General features: G+C 34.2%; 1 protein-coding gene across 6 annotated transcripts in view; it reads left to right on the top strand.

Annotated features, from left to right (window-relative positions):
* The window catches only part of LOC129243602 (sorbin and SH3 domain-containing protein 1), a 139775-nt gene that overhangs the window by 54262 nt on the left and 72948 nt on the right, over nucleotides 1-12565 (top strand). For 2 of the 6 annotated variants that reach the window (XM_054880738.1, XM_054880737.1), the window contains exon 1: nucleotides 12186-12305. The exons of the other annotated variants lie outside the window; for them this stretch is intronic. In XM_054880738.1, the coding sequence (XP_054736713.1) occupies nucleotides 12296-12305 (10 nt within the window). In that variant the 5' untranslated portion in view covers nucleotides 12186-12295. Of the gene's footprint in view, nucleotides 1-12185; nucleotides 12306-12565 lie in introns of those variants that run through there. 6 annotated transcript variants of the gene reach the window in all.

The following is a 12565-nucleotide window of genomic DNA, read 5'->3' as shown; positions in this document are numbered from 1 at the left end:
CGCCTCTATAATATTGAAATTTAGGTGGAAACTAGCTCCCTGGTTCTCTATTTTAATACTCTTAATGAAATTTTGGAGCCTCGAATTCGTGAGACTTGTTTAGAAGGACATAGTAGCAGTTTAGGATGACAAAAACTTATTCTGCTAAAATTTGTATTGGGAATTTTAATTTGGATTTTGGAATATGAAAGACTTGTTTAAAAGAAATTTTAATTTCTATGGTCAAAAGAATGTATAGGAAGATATATGAAATCAAATATGAAATTACTTTTCCTTTCAATATATTTCATACAACTTTTTTAAAAAATGTATTGCCTAAACTTTCAAAATAAATCGGAACAGACGACTCTATCATCATTTACAAAAATTTCTTCATTGAAGCTCTTTTCTTACCACAGCATAAATTAATAACTATAGAGCGACATATCAGCCCAAACTGAATGCCATTTTCTCTTATATTAAAGTACAAGCGCGACCTGGCTTTGCTACGCTGTGGCTCAATCTGATGTGAAATTAATGGAAAAGTAAATAAAAAAAGAACTCCATGTAGTAAATAACTTCGTTATGGAAAGATATCATTTGACTGTCGTGGCGGCGAATATTTACTACGATATAGTTAATTTTACGATAAAATATTGTATGTAGTTTGTATATATTCCGAATCTCAGCCGAATCGAGCCCTAAATGCGATTTTTGGAGGTTTTTCGACCAAAACGCCACCTATCGAGTAAATTTTGGATCGAAATATTACATACTTATGTGCTTTGAGTTTGAGCCAAATTTGACGATAAATTCCACCTATCGCAAAGACCTAAGATTTTGTTTAATCTGGTTTGAAGACAAACTTATTCCGTTAGTTTGAACTCAATTGGTTGACTCTTGGTTTACCGGCTACAAAGATGCGCGAAAAAACTGCTAAATTTTTATATAAAAGAAATAATTAAAAATATTCCCTCCACATACGAGTATAAGGCAAACTTTAGAACAGCTGCAATGGAGCCAGGTCGAATGTAATTCGAATCAGGAGGAACCTTAAGCTTGATTACTTTAAAATTCTACATAATAGGTCTATGAATAAGTTCGTGCGGTTTTTTTTCGAAATTTGAATTTCGGATCATTCCCATGGCTTTTAAACGTTTGGAAATGGTTGATTGATCAACTCCCAAAGTTTTTGCAACCTCTTCTTGCGTTTGAGCCGGATCTTGATCGAGCAATTCCTCCAATTCGGTATCCATGAACTTTGGCGGCGCGGCCAAAATCACCACTTTTAAAGCGTGCAAACCACTTCTGGCACGTTCGCTCAGCTAGAGCATGCTCACCATAAACTTCCACCAAGATACGATGACTTTCGGCTGCTTTTTTCTTCATATTAAAATAATGAAGAAGAATTCCCCGCAAAAACACATTATTTGGCACGAAATTCGACATTTTCAAGTGTGGTAAAAATATTGTTGTTTACGCTTCAAATAAAAAACTTATACTGACGTTTGTGCCTTACGACAGTAGCTCTCCAATGAATGTTTGGAAATGTGGATCGATGGAATAATAATCAAGTTACGCCATCTGTTGTAAAACCGCACGAACTTATCCATAGACCTATTATTTTTCTTGCAAACTTCGGTTAGCTGGACTACGCTGCCTTCTTAAAAGTTTCTTACAAAAATCACCGAGAGAAATGAATGGGACAACTTTAAGAACCTGAATATATAACACCCTATCTTCACCAATGGTTCAAAGCTAAACCACAAAGTTGGCAGTGGAGTTTACATGAAATAACTCTCCCTGAATCTCCGTTTGCGGGCTTTTGACTACTGTTAGTGTATTTCAGGTTTATTAACAGTAAAAAGAGGGGCGACTCTTTGTTTCAGTAGTGAATCCATCTCTACATATTTCTTGGTATACTCTGACAGCTAAGCTGGCTTTCAATGAATTAGCGAATAGGATATGAGGCTGCCATGTTGGATAACTAGGCTGGTCAGGTGAAAGATCAATGAAGATGGAACTAAAAATTTCGGCAATCCCACTTTGTTGTATGGGAGGCCTCATTATAGGGCATTACGTAATTAGAACGCACGACAAGTTACTTTGGTCGCAGCTATAGAGATGGGAAGGAAGTTAATAGCGTTGAAAATTGTCGCTGTCACACCTATTCCAGAAAAACCGCTAAATTATTAACTTAGAAAACGCTTGTTTTGTTTTTTGTTTTGCTTTTTTTAATATCTAGCGAACTTCGTCTTAACAAGCATTTGGTATTTTCAATGACTAATTAAGAAACCTCAGTGCTTTCATCGCATTGAGTAGTAAAATGTAAAATCACAACGATTCGTATAACTTAATTGCGCTTTTCTGCCCTTCGCTGCACTGAAACATAAATTCACTTACATTAAATATTCCCATAATCACCTTAGAGGACCTCTGAAATCATCCAACTTTTCAATGCATCCTGCATTTTTTTATGTTCAAAGCTATGCTATGCGGTAGCTTTATGTGCACATGTAACTTCCACGTGTTTAATGAATCCGAACATGCTTCACACGTAATATATTTTTTTATTATGCGTATTTTGAACCACCAAAATATTTTTACAAAATTTTAAACGAAACATCGCTATCTTAATGTGTGTCATTAAATCCAATTTTAGCCAGCAAGCGAAGTGAGAAGCTGTTGGTATTTTCTGTCTAAACAAGCAAATGTCAAATAGAGGCAATCTAAATGTACAAAAGTCAACGTATGATTGTGCATAGGAGTATGTACACACATACATACATATGTGAAGTAAAATTGCAGCGTGACATATTGCGAAGATTTGACTATTTATTTATTTTTAGTTAAAATTTGTTTGTATTAAAATATAGTTCATATTACAACAAAATTCATGCAACTCAAAGCTTAAAACTTTGTAAGACTTTTGAAAAAATTAAATTATCAACAAAATTTTCGCAAAATTTCAAATTTTTTAGTCAAAATTTAAGAATATATATGTATATAAATATCGAGGGGCCTACAGTTTTACGCTGCCTCCGACTGGCAGATGGTTTTTTATGTGGATATATTTCATGGCAGATATAAACTCGGAGGTTTGCAATTGCCTGCTGAGGGGCGAAAGATATAAGAAAAAACTATGCAACTGTTTACCCGGAACTTGTATAAGAACTCTGACTAAAAAATCTGAAATTTTTAATCAGCATTTTTTTAATTTTTTTTTTTTCAAATTTTGAACAAAGTTAGAAACCCTGAATATAACATTTTTGTCATAATATAAGCTATATTATTATTAAAAAGGAAAAATAAAAAACCAAAAAATTAAAAAACACAATTGAAACTTATATCGCGCTGCTATTATTGCGAACACAGATGTATGTATGCATAGGATCATACATATCAGACATGATGCGACAAAGCATATGAAATCGGGGATGCTTGTTGAATGCGTCGCTGAAAATGATCGATAGGAAACAGACGGTGGGTAGTGATGTAGAGTGAAAGAAAAATTGTAGCATGCAATAAGCAAGTGTGTACCACTTACGATAAACTGTGTCTCTGGGTTAGGGAAACAATCGTCTGACCTTACCTAAAGGTGCTGTCAGACATGACGATGTCAAAAATATTTACTTTCTCGCATGACGGCCCGAAATGTAGTTTGAGATAGTTCTTTCAATTTTCTCACATTAATTTCAAATTGTCTGCATTGCACTAAATAACGAGTATCCCTTATTCTGGAAAGTGCTGTAAAACTTTTCGAGCTTTGTCGCAAGGCATGGTTGGCAAATTGGTGTGGTACTCGTTTATTAATTTAATGATGACTCAATTCAAAAATATTAATAATAGAATTATTCTTCTGCAGCCAAATGTTGAATTACTGTTATTCCATACTTTTTGTATACGAGTCAAAATTTGAATAGTAGATATTGGGAGAATACAGCACCGCTCTCAGCGAATTTGACGTAAATTAAGCACCTTTCTGGTCTAGAATTTCGAAAAAATCGATTTTTTTTCACGTTACGATAGTTTATACTTTCAAAAATATACTTGCAAATTTTTATATTAAATTTCGTTGTAGCTTAGACGTTATAGTCCTTTAAAACGAGACCGATTTGGAGTACGACCGACGCCCAGGTATAAGGCGGTAACCTTCTTTTTCTCGAAACTATTTTTTCCGAGTTGGCGTTGGTATTTTCACAAAACACACTGAACCGATTGATTTGAATTTTTAATATGTTATTCAGCAGACTTGTGGCTCTCGTGGGTAGCAGAATTATAATTTAATAAAATTTTTCTATTTTTTTTAAGAGCGAGAACATGAAAAAATCCTTATTTTTTGTTTTCCCAATAAACAGATAAAATATCTAGAACAAATTTTATTTTGTAAATCTGCTACCCACCAAAGCGACATATCTCCTGATGAATAATCGACCGAATTTTTTTTTGCAGACGTACCTGAGCAGCCCAATCAGTTATGTCAGTGGCATGTGTTACGTCAGGGGAAGCAATTTTTTTTTATAATAAAAAAATATATATTTTTTTGTTTTTGTAAATAAAGAATTGATCTAATGAATAAAAATGATTTTTAATTGATACCGATTGCTTTTCCTAAATTTTCAACGCCTTTAATTTTCACGTCTCTAAACCAGAAAGGTGCCTTAAAAGTTTTATTTTCGTTTTTTTACAAACAACCCTGTTATATGCATTTATATGTGTAAATACCCATATTTGAACTGAACATTTTGCTAAATAATTTGTGATCTCCACCATTTTTGCTAAAAAACCTATAAAAATAAGGTGGGCGGTGTTAAATTATGGCAATGAAAATAAAAGTAAATCTACTTAGTGCACTTTCTTTGCTTTCCCAACGAATGTGGAATATAAGTAGAAGTGGATCGAGTTGTGCCGGAGGCCATAAGCAGTTCAAGCGAAGACTGGCGTCATTTATATTGAAGGCAAAACACTTTACGTCGATGGCAAAACACATAATTTAAAAAACACTCCACCATTACTAAATACTATTAATATTAATGATCTTTAATTAAATTATTTCCATTATACATTTTTGCTTTTTTGCATTGTTTCCATTAACCTAACTTAACTTGGTATTGTTGTTGCGATTTTGCAGTTACGCTGCGATTTTCGCTAAATCTGAGCAACCTTGCATTCTATCATTCTTGTAAGTTACCTGATAATAATACTGACTTAATGCATGGCATTTGTCATTAAGTTATGTTGTTGTCATAGTGAGTGTTTTATACGGGATTCATTTATGCTTTAGAAAAAACAAGCTCAGTTAAATTTTTTCTTCTACGATTTTAATGGCTGTCATATCCACTAAAGTTTTTCGCTTTTAAATAAGCAACTTCCTACGAAAACAAAAATAAATTGCACCTGAGTAACTTACACACAAATTTCGAAAAAATGTGTTGTTTTCGGCTCGAAAATCTCTAATCAAGGATGCCATAGTGCTAGTGTTCTAAGTCACGCTACGGAAAATTATTCATGCACCATTAAATTATTCAATTTTGGTAGTGCATTTTATGTGTTTGCAATAAATTCTCATGTGCAGTCAGATCTAAAAAATCGGGGGGCCTTCTTCCAAAAATGTGGAATTTGTTTAAATAATTTGATCGTGGCTAAAACTGCGCACCACACTCTGACTAGAGTTGAGTGCAATTCTGTCTCATGGAGAATTTTAGGGTTATAAATAGTTTTCACGTAGTCGACAATTTTTCTAATTTTCAATTCCGCTTAGGTCGAAATGGCCTACAGAGAGCAAATCTGAGTATTTTTATTTGAATCCATTGGGAAACAGATTAAAATCTTTCTGCAGAATTTTTTACAGTAACTATCTGCTGACACCTATTTAAGTAGATAAATTCCATTATGGTGGACTATTTTAAACCCAAACAGCAACAATTTAATTTTAAAAAGTACAGCGAGAAACTGATGATTATCGTAGTGTGGACAAGAAAAAAGTAGATTCCGAAAGTTTGGCGGCACCTTAGTAATCATTCATTAGACTTTTAATAGCTGCTGACGCAGGCACCTAATGCGACGGCAACGTATCTAAATGGCTGGGACGTTGACGTCGACGCTCATCTGATTGGCACCAGTCAGTTCCAATTTGTACTTCATGCAATTTTTTCGATGATTAGCAACATGAAATGAATATCATGCGCGAAAGAGCAAAGCTTAAAAAGGTCAAAATTTTCAACTTTTTCTCTTTATAGGGCTCACAGCCCAACGAATGTGAATTATTAATTTTGCAAGTCTAGAAGTTTGTTAAGCATAAAACGCTTGCCGAACTTTGCTCACAATTGAGGCCAACTGATTTTCTTTCATATCCTAATTATTTTATTCATTGTGCCATATTTTTTTTTGTTTCTCCTTATTGCAACATCTTCCCACGGCAATCAGCTAGCTAGGTGGGACTGTTAAATAAGCAATACTTTCGCTCACTTGGAGCAAGAAAGAAATCTATAATTGACAAAAGAAAAGTGCGAGAATACCCATGTTTCACTTGATACCGGATTATATATGTGATGACTTACATTCTATAAATATTAAGTCTGAAAACGCTCTGAGGTGTGAACTAGGAAAAGTCAAAACTAGTACGAAAGATACTTTTTATGAGCCTCAAAAACTTTGGAGCCAATTGGTTGAAAAGCGTATTGCCCGGTTTAGTGCTATTTTTATAACTTATGTACGGGTACATTATATACTATATAATTGGCACTTACACCTTTTTTGGGAGTTTGGCTGAGCTCATTTTCCAATTTGTAGTATGCGTCTTGATGTTTTCCAGAAATGGAGCGAACTAAAGTTTAATGTCGCCTCTGAAAGCCAAATGATTTTTATGAGCTTTCTTTCATGGCAGAAATACACTCGGATGCTTGCCATTGCCTGCGGAGGGATGACCGCTATTCGAAAAAACATTTTCTATCTTTCATACACGAACGTGTGAATACTATTCTTGCAAAAAAAAAAAAAATTATTAAGTTGTCTCTTAGTCTCTTTTTCCTTGCGTTTTACGTGTTTTTATGTGAAATTGCTAAATTTTGCAATTGGCAACGAGGTTGAGTTTCGAAAAATTGCTTCGAAATATTTCGACGTTGTCAGGATTTCCATTTTACGCGTTTAAGGAAACACCGTTATTAATTTATTATATAATTAATTCAAAGCTGAAATTTTTTAATATGCACGTGTGCTTGCATAATTGAATGATTTCATCTTTTTACAAATCGTAAATTTTTTCATGGTAAATTTTTTTCGTAAATGTTCCAAAAAAATACAGTTTATTGTATAGTAAAAACCTTAAAAGTTAAAGTCCCAAACTTTAGGAAATTTACAAAAACTTAACAATTTTAAAAATTGTCACTTTTCCACTTTTTAATGAGAGTATTTAGAAAACTTCTCAGTATGCGCTCTACAGGTATAGCTCATTCACTTTTAGTATAATAAAGTGAAAGTTTGGAGTTGTTCAAAAATCGCGTTGTTTCTCAATTTTTTTTATACCAAGAAGCAATTTTCTTCTGTTATATGAAAGGAAATTGTCAACATTGTCTGCATACGACATTGAATTTTTTGAAATTTATTGAATTTTTCTGAGTATTCCTCGAAGTTGGAAGATTTGAGTTAGATGGTCTTTGCTGTAAAATAGTCTTTAATAAAAACATAAAATAATTAATTACAAAGAAAAATAATTAACCTTTTGCCCTGAAAATTAATTTCCAAAAGCCGGTGACTGTGGCGTGGAAACCAATTTAAAGCTAACTCTTGTTTGGAACAATTTCTATTAAAGCTTTTAGCAGAGTGTGTTTCACAAATGCATATAGTCACTATATTGAAATGAATATAAATAAAATTAATAATATTTTAAAGAATTTTATTATTGGGTATGGGAATAAGTTTCCGCCCTTTCTTAGCCAAAGTTACGAATTATTTAAACAATTAAATAATACATAATATTATGTGAAGTATGTGCCATTGGAAGCTACAACTTTACTCCATTTTTAAGGCAGCATACGGATTCCTCTGACGAAAAATTCGAGTTCTTTTGGCTTGGTTCATTCATTGAACCAGTTTGTAAGAAGTGATCCACTCGCTAATAAGGGCTGACTGCATTGATCGGAGCAGATGGTAATCCGAAGGTGCAATGTCTAGGGAATACGGCCGGTGGGGCAAGATTTCCCACTTCCTACACATATTTCTGGACCAATTTAGCAACGTGTGGCCTGGCGTTGTCATGCAGCAAAATCAGTTTGTCATGTCCCATTCCGGCCGCTTTTCTTTGAGAGCTCGATTCAAACGCATTGACGATCGCCAGTGATGGCTTCAGATGGTTTAATGAGCTCATAATAGATGGCACCCTTCTGATACCACCAGATGCACAACATAGCCTTTAAGCATAAATATTTTTTTTCGCTGTCGATGGAGATGGTTCAAGAAGCATCTTACACGTCACCAAACGTCTCTTGATATCTCTCCTTAAATTTATGTGGCACCCAGTTTCCTGGTTTCTGGACCATTCCCATCGCGTGCTAACGTTTACCGACGGTTGATCTGTTAACATCCAACCTTCTATCATATCATCAAAGGTGCGACATGCGTCGTCATCCAATAATTAATAATATTAATTAATAATACACAATTATAATTGTTGTAGCTGAGTATCTTCGAATTTTTTCGGTCCCCCTTCGCCATCTTTATCACTCACGTCGAAATTGCCACTTTGGAAGCGTCGAAACCACTCTTTACAAGTTTTATTAGATGGAGCTTGATTACCGTAAATACCTATTTAAAAGGTAATAATGAAGCATGACTTTCTGCAAATGCTGTTTCTTCGGAACGAACGTAGACATTTTTGACGGCAGATAAAAAGGATCTTTACTCTTCAAACGAATGTCAACTACTACGATCGAGGCCTCACATATACACCTTCAAATCACCAGTATAGGTATTACTAGAGCGAGCACAAAAATATGTAGTATCAGCGGCGATACCGAGGGCGGAAACTTACATATTCCCATACCCAATAATGATTTTGTACAGTGTGATATATTTCAAGTAATGTGCAGTGCAACAAAACATTTCTTACATTATCATACAGTTTCACTGCGTTTATTCGGTTTCACGCATACCTGACATCTTCGTTGGCGTACATTGCACGTCATTGCCAAGATAACAAGTCGACGTGCATTGCACGTCTTTCCAGCGGAAGAGGTTAAAAGTTGGTAATTCGCGACGCTACCTTTTTGTTTTTGAATACGGATGCATATCCAGTTGTTAAAAATATGTTGTTTACTTAACAATGTCGTTCTTTACAATGTTTCATAGAAACGTTAAAGAAATAGTTAAAATTTCCTCCTACGAAATAAAGTACAGGCAATGGGTACTATAAAAAATATATATGTATCCTGGGGAAAAGTAAGCATATTTTTTTATTTTAATAGCTTATATATCCTCCTTCATTTACAATTCATACTAATATCATAAAGTTAGTATAATTATCTATTTAAACCATTTTTTTGAAAAATTAGTCCTTTCAAACTTTAAAGTCCTTTAAAAAATTATATTAATGAGAAAATCAAAAAGTGAGTATGCCGCATTACTACATAAAATTCGTAGATTCACTTGCAATTTTTCCTCAATAACAAAAAAAGTTAGATTTTGGTTACACTGTGCAATCTATGATTCTTAAATATTAAAATTGACGCCCCTAACGTTTTAATTTACTTAATAACTATGATGCTGCAGCATCGTACTTTCACGTATTTGTTCTATGTAACATAAGTATATACATAAATAAGTAACTTAAATATATAAATGTATGCATGTATTTACGTTGACAATGAGTCAGTTGGGCAGCCCTCTCCTTCAACGCACAAGCTGTCAGTTAAGCACGTCAAAAGATTGACGCTGCAGTTTCGATTGGGTAGTCGGCTTAAGTGTTTGGTGTTTTTGTTGTATGCTGCTCTAAAATTGTTCTCTCCTCCCACTATGCGCATAATCCACCGCAGTATAGCGCTAAATATACAATCATGCAATCACACCTGATGATTTTCTTGTTAACACTCAATATCTGAGTGAAAGCCGAAGGTACTCGTATTTGCATGCTCATAAATATTAATGAGCTGCGCAGCGTACAAAAAATATATACGAGTATATATTTGTAGATTTGTATTTATATAGTGTGAAAAATAGTTTTTGAATTAACTTTTGGTATATTGATTCTTTGGAATAGAAAAGCATCCAAGTAGATTGAATAAGCTCGGAGCTTTCAGAATCTTTACGCTTTTGCTTTGAGTGAAAGTTTTCTTGAATATGTACATATGTATGGTACAAGTATTGTATATATATATGTATTCATATATCTGTATGAAAAGCTTTTATATTTAAATATATGTATATGGATATGTGAATAATATTTTAAAACTATGGCATATATTTTTCTACTTTCGCATGAGTATTCGAAAATAAGATTTGTGTGTTATGTACCATGAAAAAGCATATCTAAAAGATTACACTATATCATATTAGTATTACTACAATTTTCTAAAATTTATGTACATTTTATGAATGGTTACAACTTTTTCTTATGTTAGTCGAACAGCGCACGTATGATTCATTTCTGAGACCGGGAGGCTAATGAAATGCAGAATTTCTTGAAATAACTTTATCCCCGGAATTTTCACGGCTCTTTCATTACTATTAAATGGCACAGAGTTGTAATGAATTCTCTTTCGGCGCAGTTCTGAAAAAAAAATTGTTTTAAAAATCTTAATATTTACAGTGGTCTATACCTCAAAAACTGTCGCATTTTCTTTAAGAAAAGTAGGACCCAAAATGCATTTTAATGAGACTGCACACTACACTGCTGCTCGAACTGAACATACACGCCGTCTCATGGAGAATTTCTTACCATATTATACAGTTTTCCTATTTGCATTTAGTCCAAATGGGTTTCATCCGATATAAAAAGTTACTTGAACAAAACTTCATCTTATTCATATTCCAATCAATTCGGCATGTCTGCGAGATTTATTTATTTCTCATCTCTCGAGATTTATTTAATTCTCTCTCTCGAATCTTCGTGTACATTTATCGGCAGCAACCGTTCGCTGGTGCTCATTGTTGAAATATCTAGAGGGACCTGTATGCCAGCAACTACAGCATGAATGGTTTCCTACGTCTGAACTATAGGATTTTGATGGCAAGGCCTTCAAGCAGCTAACCCGAGCTCGGCAAAATGATACATCTTCTCAAAGTTAATTTCGGTGTCTTTAGGTGCGACGTGCTGTAAATTATGCAAAGTCTACGATGACAATGATTCCGAAACCGAAAACATTAAATGCTCTTAAAAACTGCAAAAGTGGAGCCAAACAAGTTAAATGCTCTTTAAATTTCCGATATTTCGACTCGATCATGCAAACACCTATGCAACTGAAGACTTCTAAAATTGAATAGCTTGATGGGATCGCCTACTCAGTAACTGTTTCATAAATTTACTCTAGTATGTTTAAGGAACAATCAGGTAATCGGCCACTTATTCCTACCTTAAATCAATTGAAAATGGCGGGTAAAACAAACGGAGAGCTATCGGCTGTGAAAACGGTATTAAAAAGCTTTCAGCTGTTTTGAGGAGTTTAAGCTGATGGCAGCACAGTGGGCAACGCTCGTATGAGTGTGCGAATTCTTAAAGAGAAAACTTAAAAACTTTCAAAAAAGCGTTTCCAAAATACCCCTGAAATTCATCTGCTACCGCTATACTACACATTAGTCTTGTCGGCCCGTACAAATGACTGTCTGTTGGCAAAACTGTCCAATGCGCATTGTAGAGTACAGGCCGCATATTGTTTACGAACGATTTTATATACTATTTTCTACTCTCATGATTTTCATAAAAACAAAAGAAAAAAAAAATTTTGTATGCCACGTCCGACATTTCGGCGGCTTTTTTTCGAAATTATCTTAAAAATAAACAACAACAAACGAATACAGTATAGGCACGCTCTCTGCCACCAGCCAACTGAGACGACCGACCGACCGACCGAACAACCAGCAGCCAATATGTAGTCCGCCTGTTCGTGCTTCAGAATATTCGTCCATCTGCGCGGTCTACACGATTCGAATAGCTTTTCCGAAAGCAAAAATAAAATCAAAATAAATTGAAAATTTGGTACAAGTTGAGCGGCGGACGTAAAGGCGTACGCAACCCACAAAAAACGCGTTCTCGGTCTCTATTTGTGTTTTTACGTTTTTGAAATTATTTGTGAAATATAAAATTTTGTAGAGGCGGGTCAACAAAATGGGACAGGGTTAGTCGCATATATAGAAATAGAAAACTAAACAGAATTTATCGTGTTTTTTACTGTCACAAAATTTAAAAAAATAATTGAAACTATGCATTTGTGTAAAAAAAAATTTTGTGGCAAAAAATAAAGTAATTAATTTCTAGTGCTGTGCTGCTAGTGATGTAACGCGCGTTTGTGTCAAGTGAAGATGGATACAAAAAATATCAAAATCTCCAAAATTACACTCCAATTAAAGTGTCACATATATCACGCTAGCTAAATAA

Source organism: Anastrepha obliqua, chromosome 4, assembly GCF_027943255.1.
Source record: "Anastrepha obliqua isolate idAnaObli1 chromosome 4, idAnaObli1_1.0, whole genome shotgun sequence".
Taxonomy (NCBI): Eukaryota; Metazoa; Arthropoda; class Insecta; order Diptera; family Tephritidae; genus Anastrepha; species Anastrepha obliqua.
This window is presented reverse-complemented; position numbering and strand designations above follow the sequence as displayed.